This window comes from Salvia miltiorrhiza, chromosome 3 (assembly GCF_028751815.1).
Source record: "Salvia miltiorrhiza cultivar Shanhuang (shh) chromosome 3, IMPLAD_Smil_shh, whole genome shotgun sequence".
NCBI lineage: Eukaryota > Viridiplantae > Streptophyta > Magnoliopsida > Lamiales > Lamiaceae > Salvia > Salvia miltiorrhiza.
The window spans coordinates 19348870-19376617 of record NC_080389.1 but is presented as its reverse complement, the minus strand read 5'-3'; the positions used below and the strand labels follow the sequence as shown (position 1 = coordinate 19376617).

At 35.0% G+C, this 27748-nt stretch overlaps 1 protein-coding gene and 2 long non-coding RNA genes across 3 annotated transcripts; 1 reads left to right on the top strand and 2 right to left on the bottom strand.

Moving 5' to 3' along the window:
* Positions 1 to 8154: 8154 nt before the first annotated feature.
* On the bottom strand, positions 8155 to 10503 carry LOC131018005 (uncharacterized). Its single transcript, XR_009099974.1, has 3 exons — positions 10402 to 10503; positions 8978 to 9053; positions 8155 to 8352 (listed from the first exon to the last, which is right to left on the bottom strand). It is a non-coding gene; the product is annotated as an uncharacterized LOC131018005 (long non-coding RNA).
* A 2193-nt stretch (positions 10504 to 12696) lies between these two features.
* LOC131018004 (uncharacterized) lies at positions 12697 to 15490 on the bottom strand. Its single transcript, XR_009099973.1, has 3 exons — positions 15358 to 15490; positions 13438 to 13504; positions 12697 to 12922 (listed from the first exon to the last, which is right to left on the bottom strand). It is a non-coding gene; the product is annotated as an uncharacterized LOC131018004 (long non-coding RNA).
* A 9253-nt stretch (positions 15491 to 24743) lies between these two features.
* On the top strand, positions 24744 to 26995 carry LOC131018003 (UDP-glycosyltransferase 83A1-like). The gene is made up of 2 exons (XM_057946755.1): positions 24744 to 25058; positions 26023 to 26995. Exons 1-2 carry the CDS (start codon positions 24758 to 24760, stop codon positions 26904 to 26906), a joined length of 1185 nt encoding a protein of 394 aa, XP_057802738.1. The 5' UTR covers positions 24744 to 24757; the 3' UTR covers positions 26907 to 26995.
* The last annotated feature ends 753 nt before the right edge of the window (positions 26996 to 27748 follow it).

The following is a 27748-nucleotide window of genomic DNA, read 5'->3' as shown; positions in this document are numbered from 1 at the left end:
GATTCTCGACTTTATTTTGAAACGACGTCGGATCGTCGTGAAATTTTAGTATGTTGTTCTTGGGTAAATGTTGAGCATGTTTAATGAAGGGAGTAAGAACGGAACGAACCGTAGCTATGAAACCCATGAGGGCAGCCCCGTTTTTCACATATTAGCTTGTCTTTCGATTTTTGTTTGATCGTTTTGACTTGATATTTGTGCTTAGGGGTATGCTAGAATCGATATATATTAAATTCGTATTTTTCCAAGCACGAAAATTGTATAAATTTTTAGAGTATGATTATTTAAATTCGTGAAGTTTGAGACGTTGCATAATGAATATTATTGCGTATATGTGTTCTACGATATCACATGAGCATGCTAATTGATTTACAATTTATGGATGATAATTGTTGAACGAAATTAAAACTGGAATTCTGTCAAAATTTTACAGCAGTTTCAAGCTTATGTTTCGATGAGTTTTCATTGCTTGATGGCTCTGAAATTTTAGTATGTTTATCTATGATATGTGTATTTCGTTGCTGCAAAATTTCATGTCTTTTGGATGATGTTTGCTATTTTAAAGATATTTTGAAAAATCCTTGACAGAATCTGTCAACTATTGGTAGACTTCACAAAAACGTTTATATCTATTAATCCATGAAGGATTTTGCATCACCGTTTTTTTTAAACGAAACTAGACTTCAATACCTTTCTAAAAACATAAGATTTCGATTTTTATGACCTCTGAAACAGAGCAGTTTATTATTTCAAAAATGCCCTGTTCTGCTGTCATATTTGTCCAACAGTAAAAGTGTATGAGTTTCATTGTTTATTTGGCAGATCATATGAACGTTTTCTCTTGTGAAATTTTAACCAAATCTTCAAGGATACCTTTAGTTTTGGATGATTAAATTTGATGGAATTTTATTAAGGTTTGCCTTGGTTTCTAATGGCCTAAACAAAATTGGCAGAAACTGTCAATCTTTGACAGCCTGCACTAAAAGAGCAATATCTCCAAAAACCTTTAACCTTTTTGGTTAACTACCATTTTTAGAGTGAACTATACTTCATGGAGTTTTTGAGATCAATTGGTATGAGAGTTTATGATGATTGAGTTGGTTGTTATGAATTTTTAAAGATGACACAAAAACAGCAAAACTTTCTAGAAAACAACTTGATTATATTTGTTTTGATGGATGATACGATATGACTAAATGGTGTGAGTTGTGAGAGTTATGATTAACGCACATAAATGTTGGTATCTGACACTCGAACAATTGGTGTCGAGTATAAATGATAGTTTACTGATAAAGAGTTTTGATGATTTTGAATTGTTTGGTTTGCGTTGAAAAGATGTCAAGATGTTAAGTTTTGAGTCGAGAGACGAGTTCACGTAGTGAGATTCACGCGTTGAAATCTCGTGGCTGACATTATATATGAATAGGTCATGTCGAAATTTTTAGTGAAATTAGAATTTGAGCATAGTCAATTCTTGTTGACCTGTGACTCAAATACATACCTAATGGAAAGTTTAACTTTCTAATTGGTTAATTAGACGAGATGAGAGCGAATAGATCTGCTAAGAAAGTGGACTTTTCGATGTGTTAAATATTTCTTTTAATTGAAGCGCTGCTAATTATAACATAAGGATGTTATAATTAATGAGTAATGACGAGAGATAATAATTGTTATATTGATTAACAATCAAGAGAGATGAACATTAGAGATACTAATTTTTCATAAAAGAAATTAGATTATTAATCGAGGTTTCTTTTATAACTTCTCACCAATTCTTCATAACGATGAAGGTCCTGTTGGGAAGTAACGACTTGAGGGAGAGAGTGACGTTACTCATTGATACAGAGACACAACGAGGTGGGCATTACTTTTACTATACGTATATAGAGATCCCCTGCGTGTCGTAGGCCTCTTATACGAATGAATGCATGAGATGATTTAACTGTTAATTTCAGTTTTATATATCTATCAAATGAGTTTAATGTTACATTTGAGCAAGTTATTTCGTTACAAAATATTTGAGTTAAAGTTATTTCAAGTATTGTCTTGCCATAAAATGTTTAAATTTTAGTATGATATCTATCTGCTTTGGCTTTGCCAATGATGCAATCGAATTCGGGTCCTGAGCAGTTGATAGCTATCCTGCCAGGGCTAGTGTACACCAGTGACCGTGAGTCATCTAGCGGGTTGGCCGGTCAAGTGACCGTGAGAGGTGGCCACCTCTCCGGCACAAAGTTCCAGATATGATAGATTACAAGAGAACTTAGTCTGCAGACGAACTTTAAGAATCACAAATGAACTTAGTAAGCTTGGGCCTTTTTAGCGAAAAACTCCCTTGCTGTACTGTTTATGATGGCATGACAATTTACAGTTTTGAAGCATGTATTTTTATACCTAGGCATACGTGCCCACTGAGTGCTTTCGTACTCAGCCCTGCATATGTTTTCTAAATGTGCAGGTTGAGCTGATGTGATGATGGTGCTGCAATGAGCGGAATCTCCAGGGTTGTTAATAAATAGTTAACCTGTCTAGAATATGTCTTCATACATATGTCTAGCTACTTTCCGCTGCAAGATGTTGTTGATGTTATAGTATGTTATGTCATACTTTGAGTCTTAAGAGAATGGTTTCATACGATGTATAACTTGATTAATGATATTAATTAAGTTTTATGCTGTCTTTCATAGACTGTTTTCAATTGAGTATTAATGAATAAAAATGACGAGTTTTATTAAGATGAGTAAGTTTTACGGCTATAAATGACGCCCCTTTTCTTCCCCTTCTTCTTTAACCCCATCCCTAGTCGTGGATCACTCGACCTAACTATCCATAGTTAGGGCGGGCTGTGACAATTAGATATTTAAATTAACATCACGAGTAGAATTATTTAAAATTGATACTCCCTTCGTCCCACTTCAATTGGCACACTTGCCTTTTTTGTTTGTCTCACTTCAATTGGCACTTTCCTAAAATAGTATGTTGTCCCTACTTTCTCTACTCACATAAAATAAGTGGACCCTACCTACTTTACACTCTTAACTCTTTATTCTTAATCTATGTGCCCAACTCAAAAGTGCCAATTGAAGTGGGACGGATGGAGTACTTTTTATTTTGACAAACAACTATTGACGAAAAAAATATAAACTTACACGACTAATTGAAGAAATATACTCATCCACCAAGCATCCTTCATATAGTGCTGCAACCTCATCGAACATTGTAATATTTGCATCATAATCTCCTTGTGTGACATTTAAGGCTATTCTATTAAAAATGTTAATCATAATGACATATATTTTTGTATTAAATTTTTATGTGTTTGTACTTTGGTCATTACCTCAGTGTTGTCTCAACAACCTCCTTATTGCATTTTTTGCATATTGTGGTTTCGGCATTCTTTGGGCATGATATTGAGTACTTTTTACAAGAATTATACCATATTGCTGCTTTATTTTCAACCTCTTGAACTATTCCCATAAAACAATAGTAAGATTCTTGAAAGAGAAAAATAGAAAATTGTGATAATTAAAAATAAATCCCAATTAATATATAAGTATAGATCAACGAAAAGGAAAAGAAACTAAGCAACTAATCATTTGCAAGATTATTCTATTCGATTTCTATTACTTATTTAATTTGTTAGCATGTACCTTCACCAATATATGTTGATTTTCTTTAAGGTCTTTCAATGTCACTTCCTTTGCATTTGTCATTTTTTGAATCATTTTTGATGTTGTTATCATTAATGGATCATAAGTTTCACATGATCTGCATTTAACATAAGTATAAGACAAGTTAAAGGATTGATTTGATTACTATATTAATAAAATAATAAAATAAACCTTTAAATTAATAGTTTTTATTATTTATTCCATACCTTTTGCTCCATATGTTTAATCTCTGGACATTCTGGTGAAATTTACAATACGAATCTCACTATAGCTTGCAATTGCAAAGCACCTGACATGCAAAGTATTTTGTTATTTATGGTGCTAATATATATGTTGTTATTCATGGTGGTAAATCATGCATGCATAGTTAAAATTTTAATTTATATATTACCACCATGAATAACAACATACATACATACACACACACATATATATATATATATATATATATATATATATAATATAAATTAAAATTTTAACTATGCATGCATGATTTACCCAAAAACTTTTTTGCAGTGACATTTGTGATGACAAAATAAATTGGATTTTGATCTAAAACTTTTTGTAGCTTATCTGCTTCATTTATGGCCATATCTTTCCAAAGATTGATTTCCATAAATTGATTCCTGTATCATTAAAAAGAATTAAAAGTGAATAATTGTGAAGTTTTTTTTATTTGAATTTTATAAAAAAATAATTTTAACCAGGAATAATATATAAAACTTAGCAAACATACATACCTTGTTCTTCGAAGATGATATCATGTGCACTCATACTTGTTGATAGTGATGAAGTAGTATTGAGATTCTTGTTACCAAAGAAAGGTGTTGTTGCAATTATCTTTTTGATGTTTTGATACCAACCTGTTTCACATCTTGGAAAAAGGAGTGGATATTGCAATGGATCATAACATCCGTAATAATGTTTTATTCTATGTGTCTCACGTGAATGAGCAAGAACCACAATATCTCGCTCAAATGGTATGTTATCATTATTACCTTCGATCCATATCGCTGCAACTTGATCTGCAAAGTTCACATCTTTTGAAATATGATGTTGAGCATTATCCATTGATTTATAATCTTTCAATCTTCGAAAAACTTTTGCATGTGGATTGACTTCCAAAATTTTTATAAGCTTCTTCACTACTATCTCTGAGATATTTTGATTTTGCATTATGCTTATTCTGTGCTCTACCTCCCTTCCTGTTCCATAAAAATATAATTGAAAAAAGCAAGGGGTTGAATCTTGTGCTATCAATTCCGAAAGATCATGATAAACCATTCCTTTGTGCTCCGAAAGAATAAATTCCTCGTGTTGAAGATGCAAGCTCTTTATCCAATTTCACTTCAAATGAAGTAAATGAGAATATACAATTGTATGAGCGGATATTTTTTCGGAAATTCATAGCTTCTTGTGATTCGGATGTAAACAATTCATATAATTCTTAGGGAATTTCAATAAATGGAAGTATAACCTTTTCATTATCGCAACAAAAAGTAGGAGGCTCGTATTGAAATTTTGTAGCTCCGCAATAAATGTAATCAGATACATTTTTTAATGCATTTAGTATAGAACCTGGGTGCATAAACAACAAATTTAAATTTAATAAAATATTATGTATCAATAAATAAATATGATTCTCAAAATATTGTATTACATACTATTAATATAACATGAATTCTGTTGTTTTAAGTTCGAACATTTTCTTTTCATTTGTGAAAGTCTTCTTTGTCGATATACCTCTGTAGCTATAATATCACATATAAAATTAAAATAAAATTAAGCAAAAAAATCCAATTCATGAAATTAAGATGCAGTTTAAGGACACATGTTTGAGATTGATCATGCTATATTGGCATTATATTTAAGATCTTTTTTTTTTTCACCTAGAAGTGAGTTTGATGTAGACAAAAAATTCTGAGTACTCATACTTCAGCACAAAGAAGAAAAATAATAGAAAACCTGTAATATTGAGGTTTGAATCATAATTGATTAAAATATGATAACAAACTTATTATAAAAAATAAAATAAAAAATAGCAAACATAGAATTGTGAGAAGCATCAGATACCAAAGGATGTCAAAAATTAAAAAACCTTTTTTTGTTTTTGTTTTGAGGGCTCATCCCCACCTTTTACGTATGTATACATTATAGAACCATTTAAATATAATGAATTGTTGCATCTATATATCTTGTATACTCATGAAACTTACATTCAACTATTCAAGGCTTCAAGCGAAAGTGCAATAGATTTCAATTTAACGGAGAGTTACTTATATTTGATCATAAACTTTTAAAGGCTTCAATCCGATTTACTTATCTTTATTGATAAAATAAGATTCCTCTTTTTTCTTTTATCTTTTATAACTAGAACGATCTCCCGTGCGATGCACGGCGAGTATCAAAATTAAACGACATCAATTACTCAATAAAATCATGTGCATCGTTATTAAACGACATTAATGACTCAATAAAATCTTGGATTTGAAAATATAAATTTTCAACTTTTTATAAAGTGTAATGATAATTATAGTTATTAAATAATTAATAATTATTTGATAATGAAAATTAGCATTATACATTATTATAATTATAAAGTATGATGCATCATAGTAAATAAATAAATAAGTAATTCACAAATATAAAAAAAATATTTAAAATTACATTTTTTAATATATATACTAATTTCATCTACAAAGTTATATTAAAAATAATACAAAAAATCTATATATATGTAAACACAAACACATGATATTTACTTATTTTTATCTAAAAATACAAAAAATTGAAAAATAACTTAAATTAATATAATAAAAATACGTAAACATGTCATTAAAGAGAAAACTAACACTCATTAAAATAGAGAGGAAAGAACAAAATATATTTTAAATTATCATAACTTATTCATTCTAAATTAATTTTTCATCAAAAGAGGAAAAATAAGAGATAAATTTTCTAGTAGAGAGAGAGAAAAAAAATATAATAACAACAATTATTAAATTACGATAAAACAATTACGAATAACAACAATAATAATAGAGTATAAAAATAAAAGATAAAATAATAAAATAATAGAGAAAGAGGAAGAGGAGAGAGAAAAATAATTACCATAAAAATTTTAACTACAATAATTTGTTTGTTTCAAATTCATATTTTATGATTCTTATACCAAATTAAAGATCTTGTCATTATCTTTAATTTAAGATGCATATTTAATATCTTTTCATATATCATTTTTTTAAAAATCACTAAAATATGAAAGATAGAATAGAAGAGAGAAAGAGAGAAATTGTATGGAAAAAAATAGTGTAAAATGTGTGATAGAGAGAGGAGAGAGAAAAAGTGAAAAAAGTGCATGGTAGAAGGAAAGAGAAAAATTGGCGAGAACAAAAACTGGCATTTCATATATATATAGATAGCACTATTTAATAATAAGATTTCCATTCAGGAATAAGTTTTACTTATTTTGGCTCATATTATTTTTAATTATGAAAAAAGAATAATAATGCAAATATATATATATATATATATATATATATATATATATTGTTGCCCAACCATGCGTTTGATTGAACGTGGTAACGTAACAGTATTTGAAGACAAAAATAGACATACAATAACATGAACTTTACATATATATAACAGAGATGTAATTCTCTCCTGATAGAGTGAAAATTAAAAAAGTTTACTGCCATAACACGAATATAAGAAAGGTCAAGTGGTTTCATATAGAATCATAGAACAACAAAGTCTACATCCCATGAAAAAGGAAGAAGAAATTGCACTCAAAGGTAACCATATTATCATATCTTCTTCTGTTAATCATCTCCTATTTGCTTTTCTGCCCAAAAGTCATTCGGATAATAACCTGGCTGAATTGGAAAGTGAAGCTATCAAAGAAGATGAGCGAGCAGTATTAATAGAAGGTGGTCTTGCTAAATCTGCATCTACAAAACCATCCAGTCCATCACTTAAGAATAACATAATAAGGTCGGTTATCCTAGTGACTACTTGAACAAACTTATAATTAGATCTCTTCTCATAACTTAGCCAAGCACATACGAAGCAAAAAATAAAATAAAAATTAATACACGCCCCCTCACGCACAGAGGGGAGAGTAATTGTGAGATAAATCATAACAAACCACAGGTCCGTGGATGGGATCAGATGCGATGAATTGCTGGACGGCGGCACTATTCCGATGGTGCAAAGGTCTACCCGGATTGAGAATTTTGGAATAATCGTTGAGATGAAAACTCTTCTTCACATAATGTGTCACACCCCAATTCTTGAAACAAATACTTTAACCGGGGTACGACTCATCATTTAAAATGAACAAGGGAAAAACCTTGTGAAATCCAAATAAAAGGGATAACAATAGGGCTTAGCCCCTTTGGATGAAGAAAGACAGGTATTCAAGTGATACAAATCCATCAACAAATATAATAACTTTAGGATCACAAGTTTAGTGTCATGTTTCAGATAACCAACATTTATAGAATGAAATGCTTGCGAATTAAAAGTCTCGGCTCAACAAAAGATATTGTTTAGAGTCACAACATAATAGGTCTTAAGTTAAGGAAAACAAAAGACAGATACTGGCTAATTCTACAGCGGAAGTCAAAATATGGAGTTGAACCTTAGCCTCAGCTCTGCCCCGTCATCACTTGCCGTTAACCTGAAAACATTTGAAAATATTTGGGCTAAGTACTAATGTACTTAGTGGGCTACAACTTTAAAACATTTCATAACCTGAAGAACAGTTTATCCAATCATACTTGACATGACTTAGAAGGTTTTAAAGTGAAAGAACTTCTAAGCATGTTAAAACATTTCAATTATATAGATACATATATATATATATATATATATATATATACTTAGTTTGCGCGCAGATGTCACACTTATTTCTGTTACTCGCTATGATCCCGGACCTTTTAGCCACCGACGGATCCATTTCTCCCATTTACTTGAACTGAGGGCGTAACCCAGACAAGTTTACTTTTGACCTCGGGACGCTACCCAGGCAGGCCCTTTCATTACATGCTTCGGAACACATCCAGCAAGCACCCTTATAACGCCTCTTAGTTAGTGCCCGAATGGAGATCAACCCACCGAGTCAGCTAACGGTGTACACAATTCTCAAATAACGTGTTAGGCTATAAGAGAACCTCAATTGATTCGTTGTGGCGAGCATTAAACAGAGCAGAGTGCACATAAACATTTTATTGGATAAACAGTTTATATTTCACGAACATTTAAGCTCAATAGCTAAATCATACATTTGGAAAAAATAAGCCCACCTGTTTAGGCAAAGCCTGTCGTTTAACCTTAACTCTGAATCGGAATAGCAGTGCTAATCCTCCTGACGTTCAAAGCCTACAAGAAATCTATTCTTAATAGGTCTCTTTAATCTAAACTCAAGTCACGGTAAAGTGCTTAACATTCTATGATTCACTTAGCCCGGTTTTCAAAATTTAATGAATAAATAATTGAAAACATTTCTCTTGAGTTAAGAACACCAACAATATTCTTACTCATCGTTCTTTAATAATTGGAATTATAAATAAAACCAATTACATCATAAATACTTTTATTGCAAAGTAAAAGCAATTTCATGTCATGCTTAGCATATAATAAGTAATTACTTAAAATATGTACATAATAATAATATCATATCATTATGCAAATTATTCTTTAAATAAATTAATCAAACTAAGTAAGTTTAATTAATTAAAAAATAGGGCAGCCCAAATACATAAGAAGAATTGGGCCTGATCATTTAAATATAACCCAGCCCAACAAATTAAAAACTTCAGCCCACTTCACTAAATAAATAAAATGGACCCAGCTAATTAAATGAAATAAAATCAGCCCATCTGAAAAAAAGAAAGGCCCAAAGAATTGGCCCAAACCTTAACCCTCCTCCCTTATTCAAACACACGACACACACACGCAATTGAAATCTGCTCTCTCTCCCTTCGACACCAGAAAATTCGCCCCCTTCTCTCTCGGAAATTCCGCCGCCGCGGAGACTCGCTGGGGAAGTAGCAACGACAAGCCGCGCCACCCTCGGCTCTCCCTTCACTCTCTCGAATTCCGCCCCCATCACTCGCCCTCTATCTCACCGAACCCAGAACTCCCTCCGACGACTGCACCAGACCAGCCGCCGCCGAACTCCCACCCTCCTCACTCGAATCGGCCGACAGCAGCAGAAGAAACGGACTGCCGCCGCGCCCTCCATCTCCCTCGTCTCTCTCTCAACCCTCCCCTGTTCACAGATCCGGCGGTCGCAGCAGCGGAAGCTAACCACCGCCGCCCTTCTCACTCTCTCTCTCTCTCTCTGCGCACTCCGGTCAACAGTGGCGCGGAACCACCGCCGACCGTCGCCGGCCCTCCCCCTTGATTTCGACTCACACACAGCAAGCACACATACTCAACATCATAAGCTTCTTCACCCTTCTATTTTCGATTCAACAGAAAAGGCATTTTGTAATTGCTTTTACACACATATGTATTGTAGATATACAAAGATATATGCATATATATATAAAGTTTGCATCTTTACAGCTTTTGAAGTTCAAACTCATACAATTGTTGGTTTGCTATGGATTGAAAGTATGAATGCAATTTCCAGCATTTTAACATATGAGAAAAAAATAAGTAGCTACTGATTCTTGAAACAACAAGACCGAGTCTCAAAGAGTAAGGTGGTTAGAGGTATAACCTCTAAGTATGGATTGCTTGTATGGTTTCGATTGAAGCTTGTTGATGAGAAGAGCTTGCTGTTTAGAGTTGTGGATGAGAAGAGCTCGAGAAGAGCTTGCTGTTATGAAGGTGAAAATCAAGTGGGGGTGGGTTTCTTTTCAAGGAAGAAAGAAACAGTGCAAGCTACGTGGCTTAGCCCTCTCCACAATCCCCTAATCACCATTAATAAAATATCTAGAGGATTAAGGAATAGATTGGGCTACATGGGCTTGGAGGTGTGGGTTGGATCTATAAGTGAATGAGCTCTCATTTGGTTAATCAAATACTTAACTTAAGGGGTCCAATATAAAAATCAAAGCTCAACACATAAAATAATTAAAGTCCAACATAGACTTTAATTTAAATCTTGTAAAAATAAATATTAATTATATGTAAAATATTTCACATATACACATGCTCATATTTAAATTAATATGCAATGCACAAAAATTTAAATAACTTAAAAATTTACAAATGCTTTCGTAAATCATTTTTGTTGGAATTTAAATAATTTCTTTTTCTCAATCCGGCGTGAATCATCTTAAATCTAAGTTCAAAATTATTCTAAACTTAGCTCGAGGAAACGGGGTATTACATAATGCAATAAGCTTTAGAGTTCAATTAGTACACAATATGTATAATAATAATATATATCGCTTAAGAATACAAAGATTTGTGATTAGTGTAGGATTCTTCTTCTTCTTCTTCTTCTTCTAATAATAATAATAATAATAATAATAATAATAATAATAATAATAATAATAATAATAATAATAATAATAAAATGATATTACATTATTACCCTAAAAATAAATTAAAAAGTAGGGACATAATAGGCAAATCAAATTTTGTAAAACAAGGCTCTTTTATAATAGGTATAGATTCTTTGAAACTGACTTATGTCTTCTTTACCGAACAAAATAAAACTTATAAAAAATTAAGGAAAATAAATTAGGATAAACAGAAAATAGGGGACACAAATTAAGGAAATGGTCTTAATTTATTTTCTTTTTTCAAAAACAAAAAATAAAAAATACTAAATAAAACTAAAAAAATTTTCTATTTTGAGCTTGAAATGACAAAGTTGACCTTACTTAAATCGCAAACTTTGCTGAAATCGCAAATTTTAATTGCCCGACATGCTCAATCAATGCAAGCTAGTCAAGCATTAGTGATAAATGCAATATTAATGCTCAACCATTGCGTGTCAACACCGTCATGTATATCGAACATTAGTGTATTTGTGGTAAATACATTAATGTTTGATATGCTCGCCCTCTCGAGTAGAGTATTAGTTGTAAATACATCAATGCTCGATATGCTCAATCATTGTGAGTTCAACAATCGATCATTATTAGAAAATTCACCAATGCTCGACATTTGTCGATTGCGAGTCGAGCATCAATGAAAAATAAAATAATGCAATATAAGGTTAAAAAAGTCTTAAATAAGTGTAATTATAAAAGATCAGTATTTCTTAGGTTTTATCTTTCAGATTGAGTGTATATAATTTTGTCCCTAAAAAAAGTTGATTTGCAATACCCTACTCTTTCCGTCCCTCTAAAGTTAGCCCCAAGAGAAACGTCACGAGTTTTATTAAACGTTGATAAAAAGTTGTGTTGAAGGGTTGTAATCATAAAATTGACGATAAATCAAGTATAATAATAGAATGTAACTAAATTGGGGCAAATTTTTTAGGTAAGGAGGGAGCATAACTTAATAAAAAATCAGTTGAAAAACAAAGAATCCACAAAAATATCTATCAGTGTACTATCATTGTGCTATCACTTCATGATTGCCTTCTTGTGGTTGAACGTAGATCTGAATTTTGAACCACATTAGAAAAGCTCAAATTTCGTTCTAAACTCTTCAAATTTTAGTGAAAAGAGGGGGCGATCGAGCTCCGATGGCGGCGGTAACCGGCAACAAACCTCACGTATTGGCCGTTCCACTCCCTGCCCAAGGCCATGTGAAGCCGCTCATGAGCCTGTGCCGCCAAATAGCCAAACACGGCATCAAGGTCACCTTTGTTAACGCCCAATCCATACATGACAAAATAGTTTCTGCCGCCGCAAATGCAACATCTGCTGCTGAAGAAGATGATTCCGTGTCACAGCCCGCCCTAACTAGGGATAGTTAGGCCGAGTGATCCACGACTAGGGATGGGGTTAAAGAAGAAGGGGAAGAAAAGGGGCGTCATTTATAGCCGTAAAACTTACTCATCTTAATAAAACTCGTCATTTTTATTCATTAATACTCAATTGAAAACAGTCTATGAAAGACAGCATAAAACTTAATTAATATCATTAATCAAGTTATACATCGTATGAAACCATTCTCTTAAGACTCAAAGTATGACATAACATACTATAACATCAACAACATCTTGCAGCGGAAAGTAGCTAGACATATGTATGAAGACATATTCTAGACAGGTTAACTATTTATTAACAACCCTGGAGACTCCGCTCATTGCAGCACCATCATCACATCAGCTCAACCTGCACATTTAGAAAACATATGCAGGGCTGAGTACAAAAGCACTCAGTGGGCACGTATGCCTAGGTATAAAAATACATGCTTCAAAACTGTAAATTGTCATGCCATCATAAACAGTACAGCAAGGGAGTTTTTCGCTAAAAAGGCCCAAGCTTACTAAGTTCATTTGTGATTCTTAAAGTTCGTCTGATCAGACTAAGTTCTTTTGTAATCTATCATATCTGAAACTGTGTGCCGGAGAGGTGGCCACCTCTCACGGTCACTTGACCGGCCAACCCGCTAGATGACTCACGGTCACTGGTGTACACTAGTCCTGGCAGGATAGCTATCAACTGCTCAGGACCCGAATTCGATTGCATCATTGGCAAAGCCAAAGCAGATAGATATCATACTAAAATTTAAACATTTTATGGCAAGACAATACTTGAAATAACTTTAACTCAAAGATTTTATCATGAAATAACTTGCTTGAACGTAACATTTAAACTCATTTGATATATATGAAAGTAATGCCCACCTCGTTGTGTCTCTGTATCAATGAGTAACGTCACTCTCTCCCTCAAGTCGTTACTTCCCAACAGGACCTTCATCGTTATGAAGAATTGGTGAGAAGTTATAAAAGAAACCTCGATTAATAATCTAATTTCTTTTATGAAACATTAGTATCTCTAATGTTCATCTCTCTTGATTGTTAATCAATATAACAATTATTATCTCTCGTCATTACTCATTAATTATAACATCCTTATGTTATAATTAGCAGCGCTTCAATTAAAAGAAATATTTAACACATCGAAAAGTCCACTTTCTTAGCAGATCTATTCGCTCTCATCTCGTCTAATTAACCGATTAGAAAGTTAAACTTTCCATTAGGCATGTATTTGAGTCACGGGTCAACAAGAATTGACTATGCTCAAATTCTAATTTCACTAAAAATTTCGGCATGACCTATTCATATATAATGTCAGCCACGAGATTTCAACGCGTGAATCTCACTACGTGAACTCGTCTCTCGACTCAAAACTTAACATCTTGACATCTTTTCAACGCAAACCAAACAATTCAAAATCATCAAAACTCTTTATCAGTAAACTATCATTTATACTCGACACCAATTGTTCGAGTGTCAGATACCAACATTTATGTGCGTTAATCATAACTCTCACAACTCACACCATTTAGTCATATCGTATCATCCATCAAAACAAATATAATCAAGTTGTTTTCTAGAAAGTTTTGCTGTTTTTGTGTCATCTTTAAAAATTCATAACAACCAACTCAATCATCATAAACTCTCATACCAATTGATCTCAAAAACTTCATGAAGTGTAGTTCACTCTAAAAATGGTAATTAACCAAAAAGGTTAAAGATTTTTGGAGATATTGCTCTTTTAGTGCAGGCTGTCAATGATTGACAGTTTCTGCCAATTTTGTTTAGGCCATTAGAAACCAAGGCGAACCTTAATAAAATTCCATCAAATTTAATCAGCCAAAACTAAAGGTATCCTTGAAGATTTGGTTAAAATTTCACAAGAGAAAACGTTCATATGATCTGCCAAATAAACAATGAAACTCATACACTTTTACTGTTGGACAAATATGACAGCAGAACAGGGCATTTTTGAAATAATAAACTGCTCTGTTTCAGAGATCATAAAAATCGAAATCTTATGTTTTTAGAAAAGTATTGAAGTCTAGTTTCGTTTAAAAAAAACGGTGATGCAAAATCCTTCATGGATTAATAGATATAAACGTTTTTGTGAAGTCTACCAACAGTTAACAGATTCTGTCAAGGATTTTTCAAAATATCTTTAAAATAGCAAACATCATCTAAAAGACATGAAATTTTGCAGCGACGAAATACACATATCATAGATAAACATACTAAAATTTCAGAGCCATCAAGCAATGAAAACTCATCGAAACATAAGCTTGAAACGGCTGTAAAATTTTGACAGAATTCCAGTTTTAATTTCGTTCAACAATTATCATCCATAAATTGTAAATCAATTAGCATGCTCATGTGATATCGTAGAACACATATACGCAATAATATTCATTATGCAACGTCCCAAACTTCACGAATTTAAATAATCATACTCTAAAAACTTATACAATTTTCGTGCTTGGAAAAATACGAATTTAATATATATCGATTCTAGCATACCCCTAAGCACAAATATCAAGTCAAAACGATCAAACAAAAATCGAAAGACAAGCTAATATGTGAAAAACGGGGCTGCCCTCATGGGTTTCATAGCTACGGTCCGTTCCGTTCTTACTCCCTTCATTAAACATGCTCAACATCTACCCAAGAACAACATACTAAAATTTCACGACGATCCGACGTCGTTTCAAAATAAAGTCGAGAATCGACGTTTTTCGACGTCGACGAAAATCGAAAAGAAAACCATCAAAACGTAGGTAGAGATCTTACCTACTTAGATACGTGATCGAAAAGATGATCGGCGCTCGTCTCGGTGCTCAAATCGAAAGTCAAAAGCTCCAACACCAAAGAAAATGGTGTTATACGTGAAGTGTGTGTGTGTTTTAGGTGTTAGTGTGTGTGTTGTGGCTGATATCAACGTGATATAGTGTGAGTGAGTGGGTTTGGTTGGTTGGGGGGTGGTTTGGGGTAGGGTAGGTTTAGATATTTAGGATATTAACCCGTTAGTCGTTAAATATCTCGTTTCGTCTCGTTTTAACGACTAACTACCCATACTCTTCGTTACTCGCCCTCTCAACCTCTACTCACTTTCATTGCACTCGTAATTCTATATAAATAAAGAAAACGCAAGCTCGTTCTCGAAATTCTGATAAACGAGCTCATTTCGTTTATCGAGAAATCCTGATTTACTATTCACTCGTCGTCCAAAAATAAAAAACTTTCATTATTGGACTCGTATCGAAAAACTAAGAATATTTCTCGACGACGTGCACATAAGATTTTGAAAGTCGACAAAAGACGAAATAGCAGTATTTTACTATTCATCGTCAAAAAGTCAAAATTTTGAAAAACGTCTTAACGGACTCAGATCTCACTTCCGAGTTCATCATTCTCATTCAAATAATTATCTCGAATTATTCAAATACTCAAACTCAAATACGGATATAAAATCTCACATCATTCTCACATCATCGAAAGAACATCTCAACATCTTAAAAAAAATAACAAGAAAACTTCATATAACTCCTCATCTCTTTACAAAGTAAATCAAACAAGGGATCTAAACCCTAATTACTCAAACTCAAGAAATTAAACACGTCATCAAAAGCCCGGGTGTTACATACCCTCCCCCTTAAAATAAATTTCGTCCCGAAATTTGTACCTCCTGTAAATGTTTCGGATACTTCTCTCACATCTTATCCTCAAGCTCTCTTTCCACTTCTTTCTAACTATCATATCTCCATTGAACCTTATCCAATGCAATCGACTTATTACTCAATTGCCAAATTTTATGATTTAGCATCATCTGAGGTCTCTCTTCATAACTCAAGTCTGGTTCTAAGATCATTTCTTCTTAGTAAACCACATGGTTTGGGTCGAAAATATATATCCTCTCAATTGTGACACGTGAAACACGTTATGCACATTTCCAAAGCTAGGTGGCAAAGCCAACCTGTACGCTATTGGACCTATCTTTTGCAATATCTCGTAAGGACTTATAACTCTGGGTCTAAGCTGTCCTTTAACTCCAAATCTATTCATCCCCTTTTGAGGGTGAAACCTTCAAGAAAACTTTGTCTCCAATCTCGAAACTTTGTCTCACATCTTATAGGCAAACTCAATTAGTGGCAACACATTCTCCTGATGTACTCCTCTATCAAGGATAGTAGTTCTTATCATATCTTCCATCGTCTGCTATGCTAAAATTCATCCTTGTACCCAACTCTTTTTGTAACTCATCCAAAAACGTGATGATTTTTTTTTCGGATCTCTCTCTGAGGTGTGATCTACACCGGTACTCAATGCAATCTTATAATCTCACGAACGTACAATTGTGCTAACTTATCTGGTCCATACGCGATTAGGATCGGTATGAAATGTGCAGATTTTGTTAGTCGATCTACAATCACCCAAATTGCTGTATTTCCTCTTTGACTTTTGGGTAAAGCTGTCACAAAATCCATCGCTATGTGATCCCATTTCCACTCGGGAATCTCCAACGGTTTTAACTTCCCATAGGGTCGTTGGTGTAATGCTTTCACTTGCTGACAAGCTAAGCATCGCTCTACAAACGAAGCTATGTCTTGTTTCATTCCGTCCCACAAAAATCTCTTTTTCAAATCCCGATACATCTTTGTGCCTCCTGAGTGGGCGGTGTAAGGCGTGTCGTGAGTCTCACTCATGATCTTATTCTTAAGTTCATCATCGCGGGAATGCCTCTTCTCCCCTCAAATAAGATAGCATTGTCTGATTTTTTTTTTTTTTTTTTTTAACTCTTGAGATCTCCTGCTCTTATCCTTTCTCGTAACTTGTTCATTGTCTCATCTTTCCTTGTGCTTCAATCACCATTTTCCTCAAACTAGGCATCGTCGCAACAATACTTGCTATCGTCCCTGGTGGTTTTATCATCTCTATCCTCATCTTGTCAAAGTCCTTTATAAGCTCATCCTCTCTCGTGAGAATACATCCTAACTTTGACGAGACCTTTCGGCTCAATGCATCGGCTACTACATTGGCCTTGCCAGGGTGATAGTTAATGTCGCAGTTAACATCCTTTACTAATTCGAGCCATCTCATTTGCTTCATGTTAATATCCTTATGCTTGAAAAAGTATTTCAAAGTTTTGTGGTCCGTGAAAATCTCACATCTAACTCCGTAGAGATGATGTCTCCAAATTTTTTTTTTTTTGGGCATGCACAACGGCTGCAAGCTCTAAATCATGCATTGGATAATTTATCTCGTGGGATCTAAGTTGTCGTGATGCATAGACTATAACTCTTCCTTCTTGCATCAAAACACATCCTAGCCCATTCTTTGACGCATCTGTGTAGATGGTATACTCTTTATCCATTTCCGGGACTAGCAGCACTGGTGCTGTAGTCAATTTCCTTTAAGCTCTTAAAAACTCTCTTTACACTCCTCTTTCCAATTGTACTTAACTTCTTTTCTCGGTCTTGCTATCATGGAAAATCCTTTAATAAACCTCTGATAGTATCCTGCTAAACCTAAAAAGTTGCGAATCTCGTTAGGCGTAGTTGGTGATCTCCACTCATGTACAACTTGTACCTTGACGGGGTCAACTTTAATTCTTTCGGATGATACAATATGTCCTAGAAAAGTTACTTCGTTCAACCAAAACTCGCACTTGGTGAATTTGGCAAAAAGCTTCTCAACTCTTAGCGTTTCCAACATCGTTCTCAAATGTTTTGGCGCTCCTGCTAATTCTTCGAATAGATGAGAATATCATCTATGAAAACTAGGATAAATTTATCCAGTTATTGATGGAACACTCGATTCATGTGATCCATGAAAACTACTGGTGCCTTCGTCAAACCGAATGGCATAACTATGAACTCATAGTGCTCATACCTCATTTGAAAAGCTGTCTTAGGTGTATCCTCCTGTCAAAATTTGAACTAGTGGTATTATGATCTCAAGTCAACTTTCAAGAAAAACTCGCTCCTCGTAATTGATCAAACAAGTCATCTATCCTCGGCAAAGGATATTTGTTCTTGAGTGTCAATTTATTCAGCTCTCGATAATCTATGCACATTCTCAACGTGTCATCCTTCTTTTTGACAAAAAAGACTGGTGCTCCCCACGGGGATACACTACGTCTAATAAAACCTAACTCGAGCAATTCTTGTAGCTGAATCTTCAGCTCTTGTAGCTCCTTAGGCGCCATTCTATAGGGTGCCTTCGACACTAGTGCTGATCCAGTATCTAGGTCGATAGTGAACTCCAACTATCTTGTTGGTGGCAATCCTGGTAAGACCTCGGGAAATACATCTCTATATTCCCTTACCACTACTACATCCTCAAAGTTTTTACTTGATTCTCCTTCATCATTCAAGTAAACTAGGTAAGCTTGTGCTCCTTTCTTCTTTACCAATTTCGACGCCTGAAGTGCCGAAATGATTGGAATTCTCTTCTTTCTATCAATGTCGTGAAAACATGTCTGTTCCTTCCCAGGTGGTTGGAAAGTTATCTGTCTCTTCTTACAATCAATCGGGGCAAAGTTCTCTGCTAACCAGTCCATCCTTAGAATAATGTCTACGTTCCACATAGGCATTAAGTGCAAGGTTCTTGTTTTCATCTTTAGTGATCCTAACTCAAACTCTAATTTAGAAATCATGTGAGAAACTGTAGTAGCTCTTCCTACAGGAGTGATTACTCTCAACTTGGGACTAGCTCGTTTTGGTTCGAGTTTGAAGGTAACATGCTTCAAACACTTAAAGAATGCGAGGCTCCTGTATTAAACAGGATTCTAACTGATGCATCCAATAACTTGCCCAATACTACCTTAAAGTTCTGCCTTAAACCGGCACATAAAACTCAGACATCTCATCATCAGTATCCATCTTCTGATGAGCAAATCGTGATAGCTCACAGAATTCTCGGTTATACTCTACAACCGATTTCTTTCCGTGCATCAAACTTCGATAGTCAGCCTCTTGCTGCTTACTGTACTCCTTGGTACATATTTCTCAAGAGTAGCCTTGAATTGTTCTCAGGTGTAGTTTACCAGTTGCTCGGGTGTTAAAGTCCTCTGACGTGCCTCTCACTAGTCTTATACATCAAAAGAATCTACTAGGATAACTCAAAAGTTGTAAGGGTTCAACCCTAGAATGACATCAAAACAAATTGTTCAAGAGACTCAAATGAATGACCAGAGGGTAGAATGAAGTAACTACCAAGTCGAACAAAAATGACCTAGAGTAAGAACCCATCTGGCTTTTCAACCAAAAGTTGAAACACGTGGGTTTATAAACCCAAAACACGTCTACTGAGATTTGGATCATGCGGACTGGCCAGGTCCAACATAATCACTCCCCAGTCACACGGGATATACTATCCCGAACTTGGAAATTCTGTGTCTTCTAAACCCTCAACATACTATACATAACAAAACTTAAGTTCACACCAGCAAGCTAAAAGCTTAAACTCAGGGTCCTATGTTCTAGACTCTTGTTTCGAAAGTTCAATATTTTTCGACTCTCCTCTCATGTTGCGGTGGTGGTGGCGGAGTATTATCCCGCCTATCCTTCACATCACACTCTTGATGACATCTTTGAGGCATTTTTGGAATCACAAAAGGAAAACTCAACTCGACCAACGCTCTAAGCATCCTCAAAACTCAAGTTCAATTTACTAACTCAACTTTAAGGAAACCCTCACGGTCACCTTAACATTCATCTGTAAGGCAATAAGCACTCACGAAATGCTAACAAAAAGACCACTCTGGTCAACCTAATATATCCATCAGTAGAATGCCTCTTTTTAGAGGGCTTACATAAAGGGGTTATTTAAACCCTACAAAAACCATAGTATCTATCGTAATGTCCCTTCTAAATCGACACCATTAATAGTACTATGTCTCGGTCTGGACCTCCTACGGTAATTGCTACCAGTTAACTCATCTAGTTGCTACTTTAGCACACTAGGAACATCCATCTATTTAACATCAGTAGGGTACTAAATTCGCATGCTTATCTATCATCATGTCAAAATCTCAAGTACCAGTATCTCCTAAGTAAGTTATATACATCGCAATGTAATTGCAACTAATCAAAAACGAGGGTGTACCGCGCATACTCTCAAGATCATCCTTAGCTCTAGCCTACATCGACTTCTCTTCTCATCCTCATCAACTCTAGCCCTCCTCGGCTACTTCTCATCCTCATTATCGTTTATCATTTTATCATCTTTGGTAACTGATACTCAAGGATCGACTCGATATCTACTACACTCTTCTAGAGTCCCTGGTAGAAAACAAGCATCCGGTCAGTAGATCCGCATAGAAAATCTGGGTATCTGTAACAAATCTCATCTCCTGTGGGTCCAATGCTCAAGACAACATGTCCCATCATATTGAGTGGCTTTCTTCCTTGCTCAATCCTACCACTCGATTGGTAGCACGGGGACTAGGTGCACGATGCCATCCAGTCTAGTAACAACCATAAGGCTTTCATCCTTTCATAGTCTATGAACATGTGTTTGAAAATCTGCTAGGGTATCTCTGTACCACATACTGTACGCCTCGTCCTCGTATCCGATCTTTCCTGAGTTCGATCTCACAACAGTCCACTTTCGTGCAGTGCCAACAGTCCTGGCCAACCTATAAGGAGAACTTAAAGGTGACTCTAGGAACTAACTCTACTTGGCTCCAGCAACAGAAATAAACAAAACATAACTTAGCAAAACTCCTATTAAGTAGTACTGTTATCTTAAAACTCAAGCTCAAAACATCTAAATTCTCATCTCGTCCCGTCTTTACTTAGTAGGGAATCTCTCTAAACAATGATATTAGATCCCTTAATCTAAATCATCGTGACTCAGTAAGACAACTCAACAATTCTCTCTCAAAGCCATCTCCAAAGACTATGGCTCATGATACCTCCTCAAGTACCATTAAGGTTGCGTGAGCAAAACTCGCGTCACAAAATAACTCAACATATCGTACAATATCTCATTGCAGCATGCTAATAACTCATCATTAATCATGCTATTATACTCAAGCTCATAACTCAAACTCATAACTCAAACCAACAAGTACTTAAAGCAATTGCTAATTCTCTCAAGCTTTAGCTCTAAGTTCTCATTTAATCCTTCTACTTAGTAAAAAAAATCTCTCTTAACAATGACATTAGATTCCTTCATCTAAATCATCGTGACTTATCACAACTGCTCAAAAAATTCTCATCACAAAACATCTCAAATACATCACATCATAACTCATAATTATGCATCCTCAATCATATAACATCATATGATATAAACGCTCTCATGATTCATCATGTAACATCAACATATGCTCTTACAACATAATAACTCATTATTAATCATGTTGTCATCCTCAAACTCAAACTATGCACCTTTAAAGTGTAACATCATAACTCATCATATAACCTCAACATCATGCTCTTCAAAATTTAACGTCAAATAAACTTTGAAATTTTACATACCTCGTTGAGCCTGGTGTGATGGTGCGCTGAGCTCACGGTTGTTAATAACTATTAGTCTAGTGACTCATTCTAGACTAAACTCAAGACTTCTAATTCAGAGCTTTCCTTCGCTCTGATACCACTCTGTCACAGCCCGCCCTAACTAGGGATAGTTAGGCCGAGTGATCCACGACTAGGGATGGGGTTAAAGAAGAAGGGGAAGAAAAGGGGCGTCATTTATAGCCGTAAAACTTACTCATCTTAATAAAACTCGTCATTTTTATTCATTAATACTCAATTGAAAACAGTCTATGAAAGACAGCATAAAACTTAATTAATATCATTAATCAAGTTATACATCGTATGAAACCATTCTCTTAAGACTCAAAGTATGACATAACATACTATAACATCAACAACATCTTGCAGCGGAAAGTAGCTAGACATATGTATGAAGACATATTGTAGACAGGTTAACTATTTATTAACAACCCTGGAGACTCCGCTCATTGCAGCACCATCATCACATCAGCTCAACCTGCACATTTAGAAAACATATGCAGGGCTGAGTACAAAAGCACTCAGTGGGCACGTATGCCTAGGTATAAAAATACATGCTTCAAAACTGTAAATTGTCATGCCATCATAAACAGTACAGCAAGGGAGTTTTTCGCTAAAAAGGCCCAAGCTTACTAAGTTCATTTGTGATTCTTAAAGTTCGTCTGATCAGACTAAGTTCTTTTGTAATCTATCATATCTGAAACTGTGTGCCGGAGAGGTGGCCACCTCTCACGGTCACTTGACCGGCCAACCCGCTAGATGACTCACGGTCACTGGTGTACACTAGTCCTGGCAGGATAGCTATCAACTGCTCAGGACCCGAATTCGATTGCATCATTGGCAAAGCCAAAGCAGATAGATATCATACTAAAATTTAAACATTTTATGGCAAGACAATACTTGAAATAACTTTAACTCAAAGATTTTATCATGAAATAACTTGCTTGAACGTAACATTTAAACTCATTTGATATATATGAAAGTAATGCCCACCTCGTTGTGTCTCTGTATCAATGAGTAACGTCACTCTCTCCCTCAAGTCGTTACTTCCCAACAGGACCTTCATCGTTATGAAGAATTGGTGAGAAGTTATAAAAGAAACCTCGATTAATAATCTAATTTCTTTTATGAAACATTAGTATCTCTAATGTTCATCTCTCTTGATTGTTAATCAATATAACAATTATTATCTCTCGTCATTACTCATTAATTATAACATCCTTATGTTATAATTAGCAGCGCTTCAATTAAAAGAAATATTTAACACATCGAAAAGTCTACTTTCTTAGCAGATCTATTCGCTCTCATCTCGTCTAATTAACCGATTAGAAAGTTAAACTTTCCATTAGGCATGTATTTGAGTCACGGGTCAACAAGAATTGACTATGCTCAAATTCTAATTTCACTAAAAATTTCGGCATGACCTATTCATATATAATGTCAGCCACGAGATTTCAACGCGTGAATCTCACTACGTGAACTCGTCTCTCGACTCAAAACTTAACATCTTGACATCTTTTCAACGCAAACCAAACAATTCAAAATCATCAAAACTCTTTATCAGTAAACTATCATTTATACTCGACACCAATTGTTCGAGTGTCAGATACCAACATTTATGTGCGTTAATCATAACTCTCACAACTCACACCATTTAGTCATATCGTATCATCCATCAAAACAAATATAATCAAGTTGTTTTCTAGAAAGTTTTGCTGTTTTTGTGTCATCTTTAAAAATTCATAACAACCAACTCAATCATCATAAACTCTCATACCAATTGATCTCAAAAACTCCATGAAGTATAGTTCACTCTAAAAATGGTAGTTAACCAAAAAGGTTAAAGGTTTTTGGAGATATTGCTCTTTTAGTGCAGGCTGTCAAAGATTGACAGTTTCTGCCAATTTTGTTTAGGCTGTCAAAGATTGACAGTGGCTGATATCAACGTGATATAGTGTGAGTGAGTGGGTTTGGTTGGTTGGGGGGTGGTTTGGGGTAGGGTAGGTTTAGATATTTAGGATATTAACCCGTTAGTCGTTAAATATCTCGTTTCGTCTCGTTTTAACGACTAACTACCCATACTCTTCGTTACTCGCCCTCTCAACCTCTACTCACTTTCATTGCACTCGTAATTCTATATAAATAAAGAAAACGCAAGCTCGTTCTCGAAATTCTGATAAACGAGCTCATTTCGTTTATCGAGAAATCCTGATTTACTATTCACTCGTCGTCCAAAAATAAAAACTTTCATTATTGGACTCGTATCGAAAAACTAAGAATATTTCTCGACGACGTGCACATAAGATTTTGAAAGTCGACAAAAGACGAAATAGCAGTATTTTACTATTCATCGTCAAAAAGTCAAAATTTTGAAAAACGTCTTAACGGACTCAGATCTCACTTCCGAGTTCATCATTCTCATTCAAATAATTATCTCGAATTATTCAAATACTCAAACTCAAATACGGATATAAAATCTCACATCATTCTCACATCATCGAAAGAACATCTCAACATCTTAAAAAAAATAACAAGAAAACTTCATATAACTCCTCATCTCTTTACAAAGTAAATCAAACAAGGGATCTAAACCCTAATTACTCAAACTCAAGAAATTAAACACGTCATCAAAAGCCCGGGTGTTACATTCCGACAACAACTTAGTGATGACGACCGTCCCCGACGGGCTAACGCCGGACGACGATCCAAACAGCCCCTTCACGCTGCTTCAAACTCTCCCGAAGACAATGCCGCAAAGCTTACCAGAATTGCTTCAGAGGATCAACCGTGAGAATCCAAACGAGAAGATCAGCTGTGTCATCGCTGATCTCTCGTTTCCATGGATTTTTGACATTGCCGAGAACATGGGAGCCGAGCCTGTCGGTTTCTCGCCGCCATCCGCCGCCTGCTTGGCCATGATGCTGCACACTCTAAAATTGTTGGAAGAAGGAACTCTAGATGCAAATGGTAATAAAATTATATCCTAATCTTTCCATATTTAAGCTTCTAAAGATATTCTTTACCATGAAATCCCTTCATCCAGTACTTGATATTTTAAAATTCAAAAAAATCCACAAATTCCTAATTATTGTTTTTAATTTGATTTAACAAGCAATATTTTTTTATTAATTTGCAAATTACTATATTATGATGTATGTGTGTTGTCGGTCTAGTAGTAGGGTGCTTAATCATATTACGAGTCCACTTCAATAAAAAAAATTACTCCCTCCGTCCCAACGAAAGCGGTGCGTATTCCTTTTTGAGCCGTCCCAACGAAAGTGGTGCATTTCCTTTTTTGGTAATAATTTTACACTACAAACAATGTGGCCCCACACACCTTTACACTACAATCTTATTCTCCTTAAATCTCGTGCCGAAAAGAAGCGCACCACTTTCGTTGGGATGGAGGGAGTACTATATTCTATTGAATGAAGTTAATTTTATTTTAGCTAGATTTAAGCTTCAATTTGTTGTAATTGTAAAGTTCATTTGATTCTTTAAGATGTAAATATCAAAACATATTTGGGAAGCAATTTATAATGATTATTAGTTCTTCTCAAATATTGATCGCAATTTTTCTATTTAAAATTATACGTACCTAAAATTATATTTATGATTTATTTTATTTCATTTCATTTCATTTTTCTTCGATGGATTATTTTTTATAACAAAATATCTTATATTGTGGATGCTTCAATAATTCATCGGTTGATTATTTTTTCTTATTATTATTGTGAACTAATTAAAAAGATTATGACTGCATAGTCTGTATTAAAAATACTAACTTCTAAATAATTTTGAACTTCTACATATTGCCTTATAAAATTCCTCCCACAAATATTTATGGCTCTATCGCTATACCTTCATCTATTAGGAGATTTATTGGGAGAGTCTTGCGTTGAATTGTATAAAGTTGTTTTATTAATTGCAGGGCCACTCAAGAATGGGGATGTAATTAGCCTCTCAGATGATATACCATCATGGAGTGGAAAAGAGCTTCCATGGAGCTTTGCCGGCGACCTAAAAGCGGAAAAGCACTTCTTTGAACTCGTGAAAGGATACAAAGACGCTGGGAAAGCTAAGCTGTGGCTCTGCAACACTTGTTATGAACTTGAACCTGCAGTTGCCGAGTTGCTCCCAAACATCTTACCCGTCGGGCCGTTGAATTTACTCGACTCCAACAATTCAAGATCCACCAATTTTTATTCCGAAGATTCATCATGTTTAAGCTGGCTGGATAGTAAACTGGATGGATCGGTGATATATGTTTCTTTTGGAAGTTTTGCAGTTTTCTCTCAGCAACAGCTGGATGAGTTGGCTCTCGGGCTCGAGCTATCGGGTCGGGCCTTTCTGTGGGTCATCCGACCGGACCTTGCGAACGGGTCACGGGTTGCGTATCCGGATGGGTTCTTGGAGAGGGTGAGTGGGCTCGGGAAGATTGTAGAATGGGCGCCCCAAAATAGAGTTCTGTCGCATTCAGCAATCGGGTGTTTTGTATCGCATTGTGGATGGAATTCGACTCTTGAAGGCGTGAGCAGAGGGGTCCCTTTCCTATGTTGGTCCTATTTTGCGGACCAATTGCATAATGAGAGGGACATCTGTGAGAAGTGGGAGATTGGGTTGAAAATTGAGTTTGATGAAGTGGGCATTAGATCGAGGCATGAGATCAAGAAGAAGATTGACATGTTGTTTTGTGATAGTAAGTTCAAGGAAAATGCATCGAAATTGAAGGAAATGTGTGGCAAGAGTGTTAGCGACGGTGGTTCGTCGTGTAAGAATCTAGAGAAATTCATTGATCATCTTAGTAGGAGATGAAGGATTGATTGTTATTGTTGATGATTCTAAAATTTACATTTTCATGGCTAGGTGATGATTATTATTGTTATTGTCGTCGTTATTATTTCTATATGGATGTATATATATATTATAGAAACGAAAAGCAAGGAATTGAAGATGCTGAATTGTAGATGGGGACTATGTTGGAGATTCATTACATTTTCGCTATAAAAAATGAATACTCCCTCCGTCCACGAAATGAGTACCCATTTGGGGGTGGCACGGGTTTTAAGAAATTTATTAAGTGTGTGTAAGTGGAATAAGGGACCCACTTTTATTGTGAGTGGGATGTGTGGGGTACACTTACCAAAAAAAGAAATGGGTACTCATTTGGTGGACGGACCAAAAAGAAAATATGAGTACTCATTTCGTGGACGGAGGGAGTATAAAATAGTCACATATGAGCTTTTACTGCGCACTAGTGTACCACCCGGCAACGTGCGATAATAATAATTTTATATTCATGTGAGCTGCACACATATATAGGGCTGTAAATGAATAGAGCTACTCGCAAGCTATTCGAGATTCGACTCGAAAAAAACTCGTTCGGAGCTCGATTCGATAGTAAACGAGCCGAACTCAAACTTGATTTCGAGCTCGAAATTTTTATCGAGCCGAGCTCGAGCCTGATAGTACTCGGCTCGGCTCGGCTCGTTTACAGCCCTACTTGACATATATAATATATAATATTATCTTCTTATAATAATGATATTGTATCATATTAATAATTTTTCAACGTAAAATTATGCAAATAAGAAAAAAAAAATGAAACGATGAGTATTATTTTGTAATTATGTTTAGAGTGAAATATTTTTGAGAAA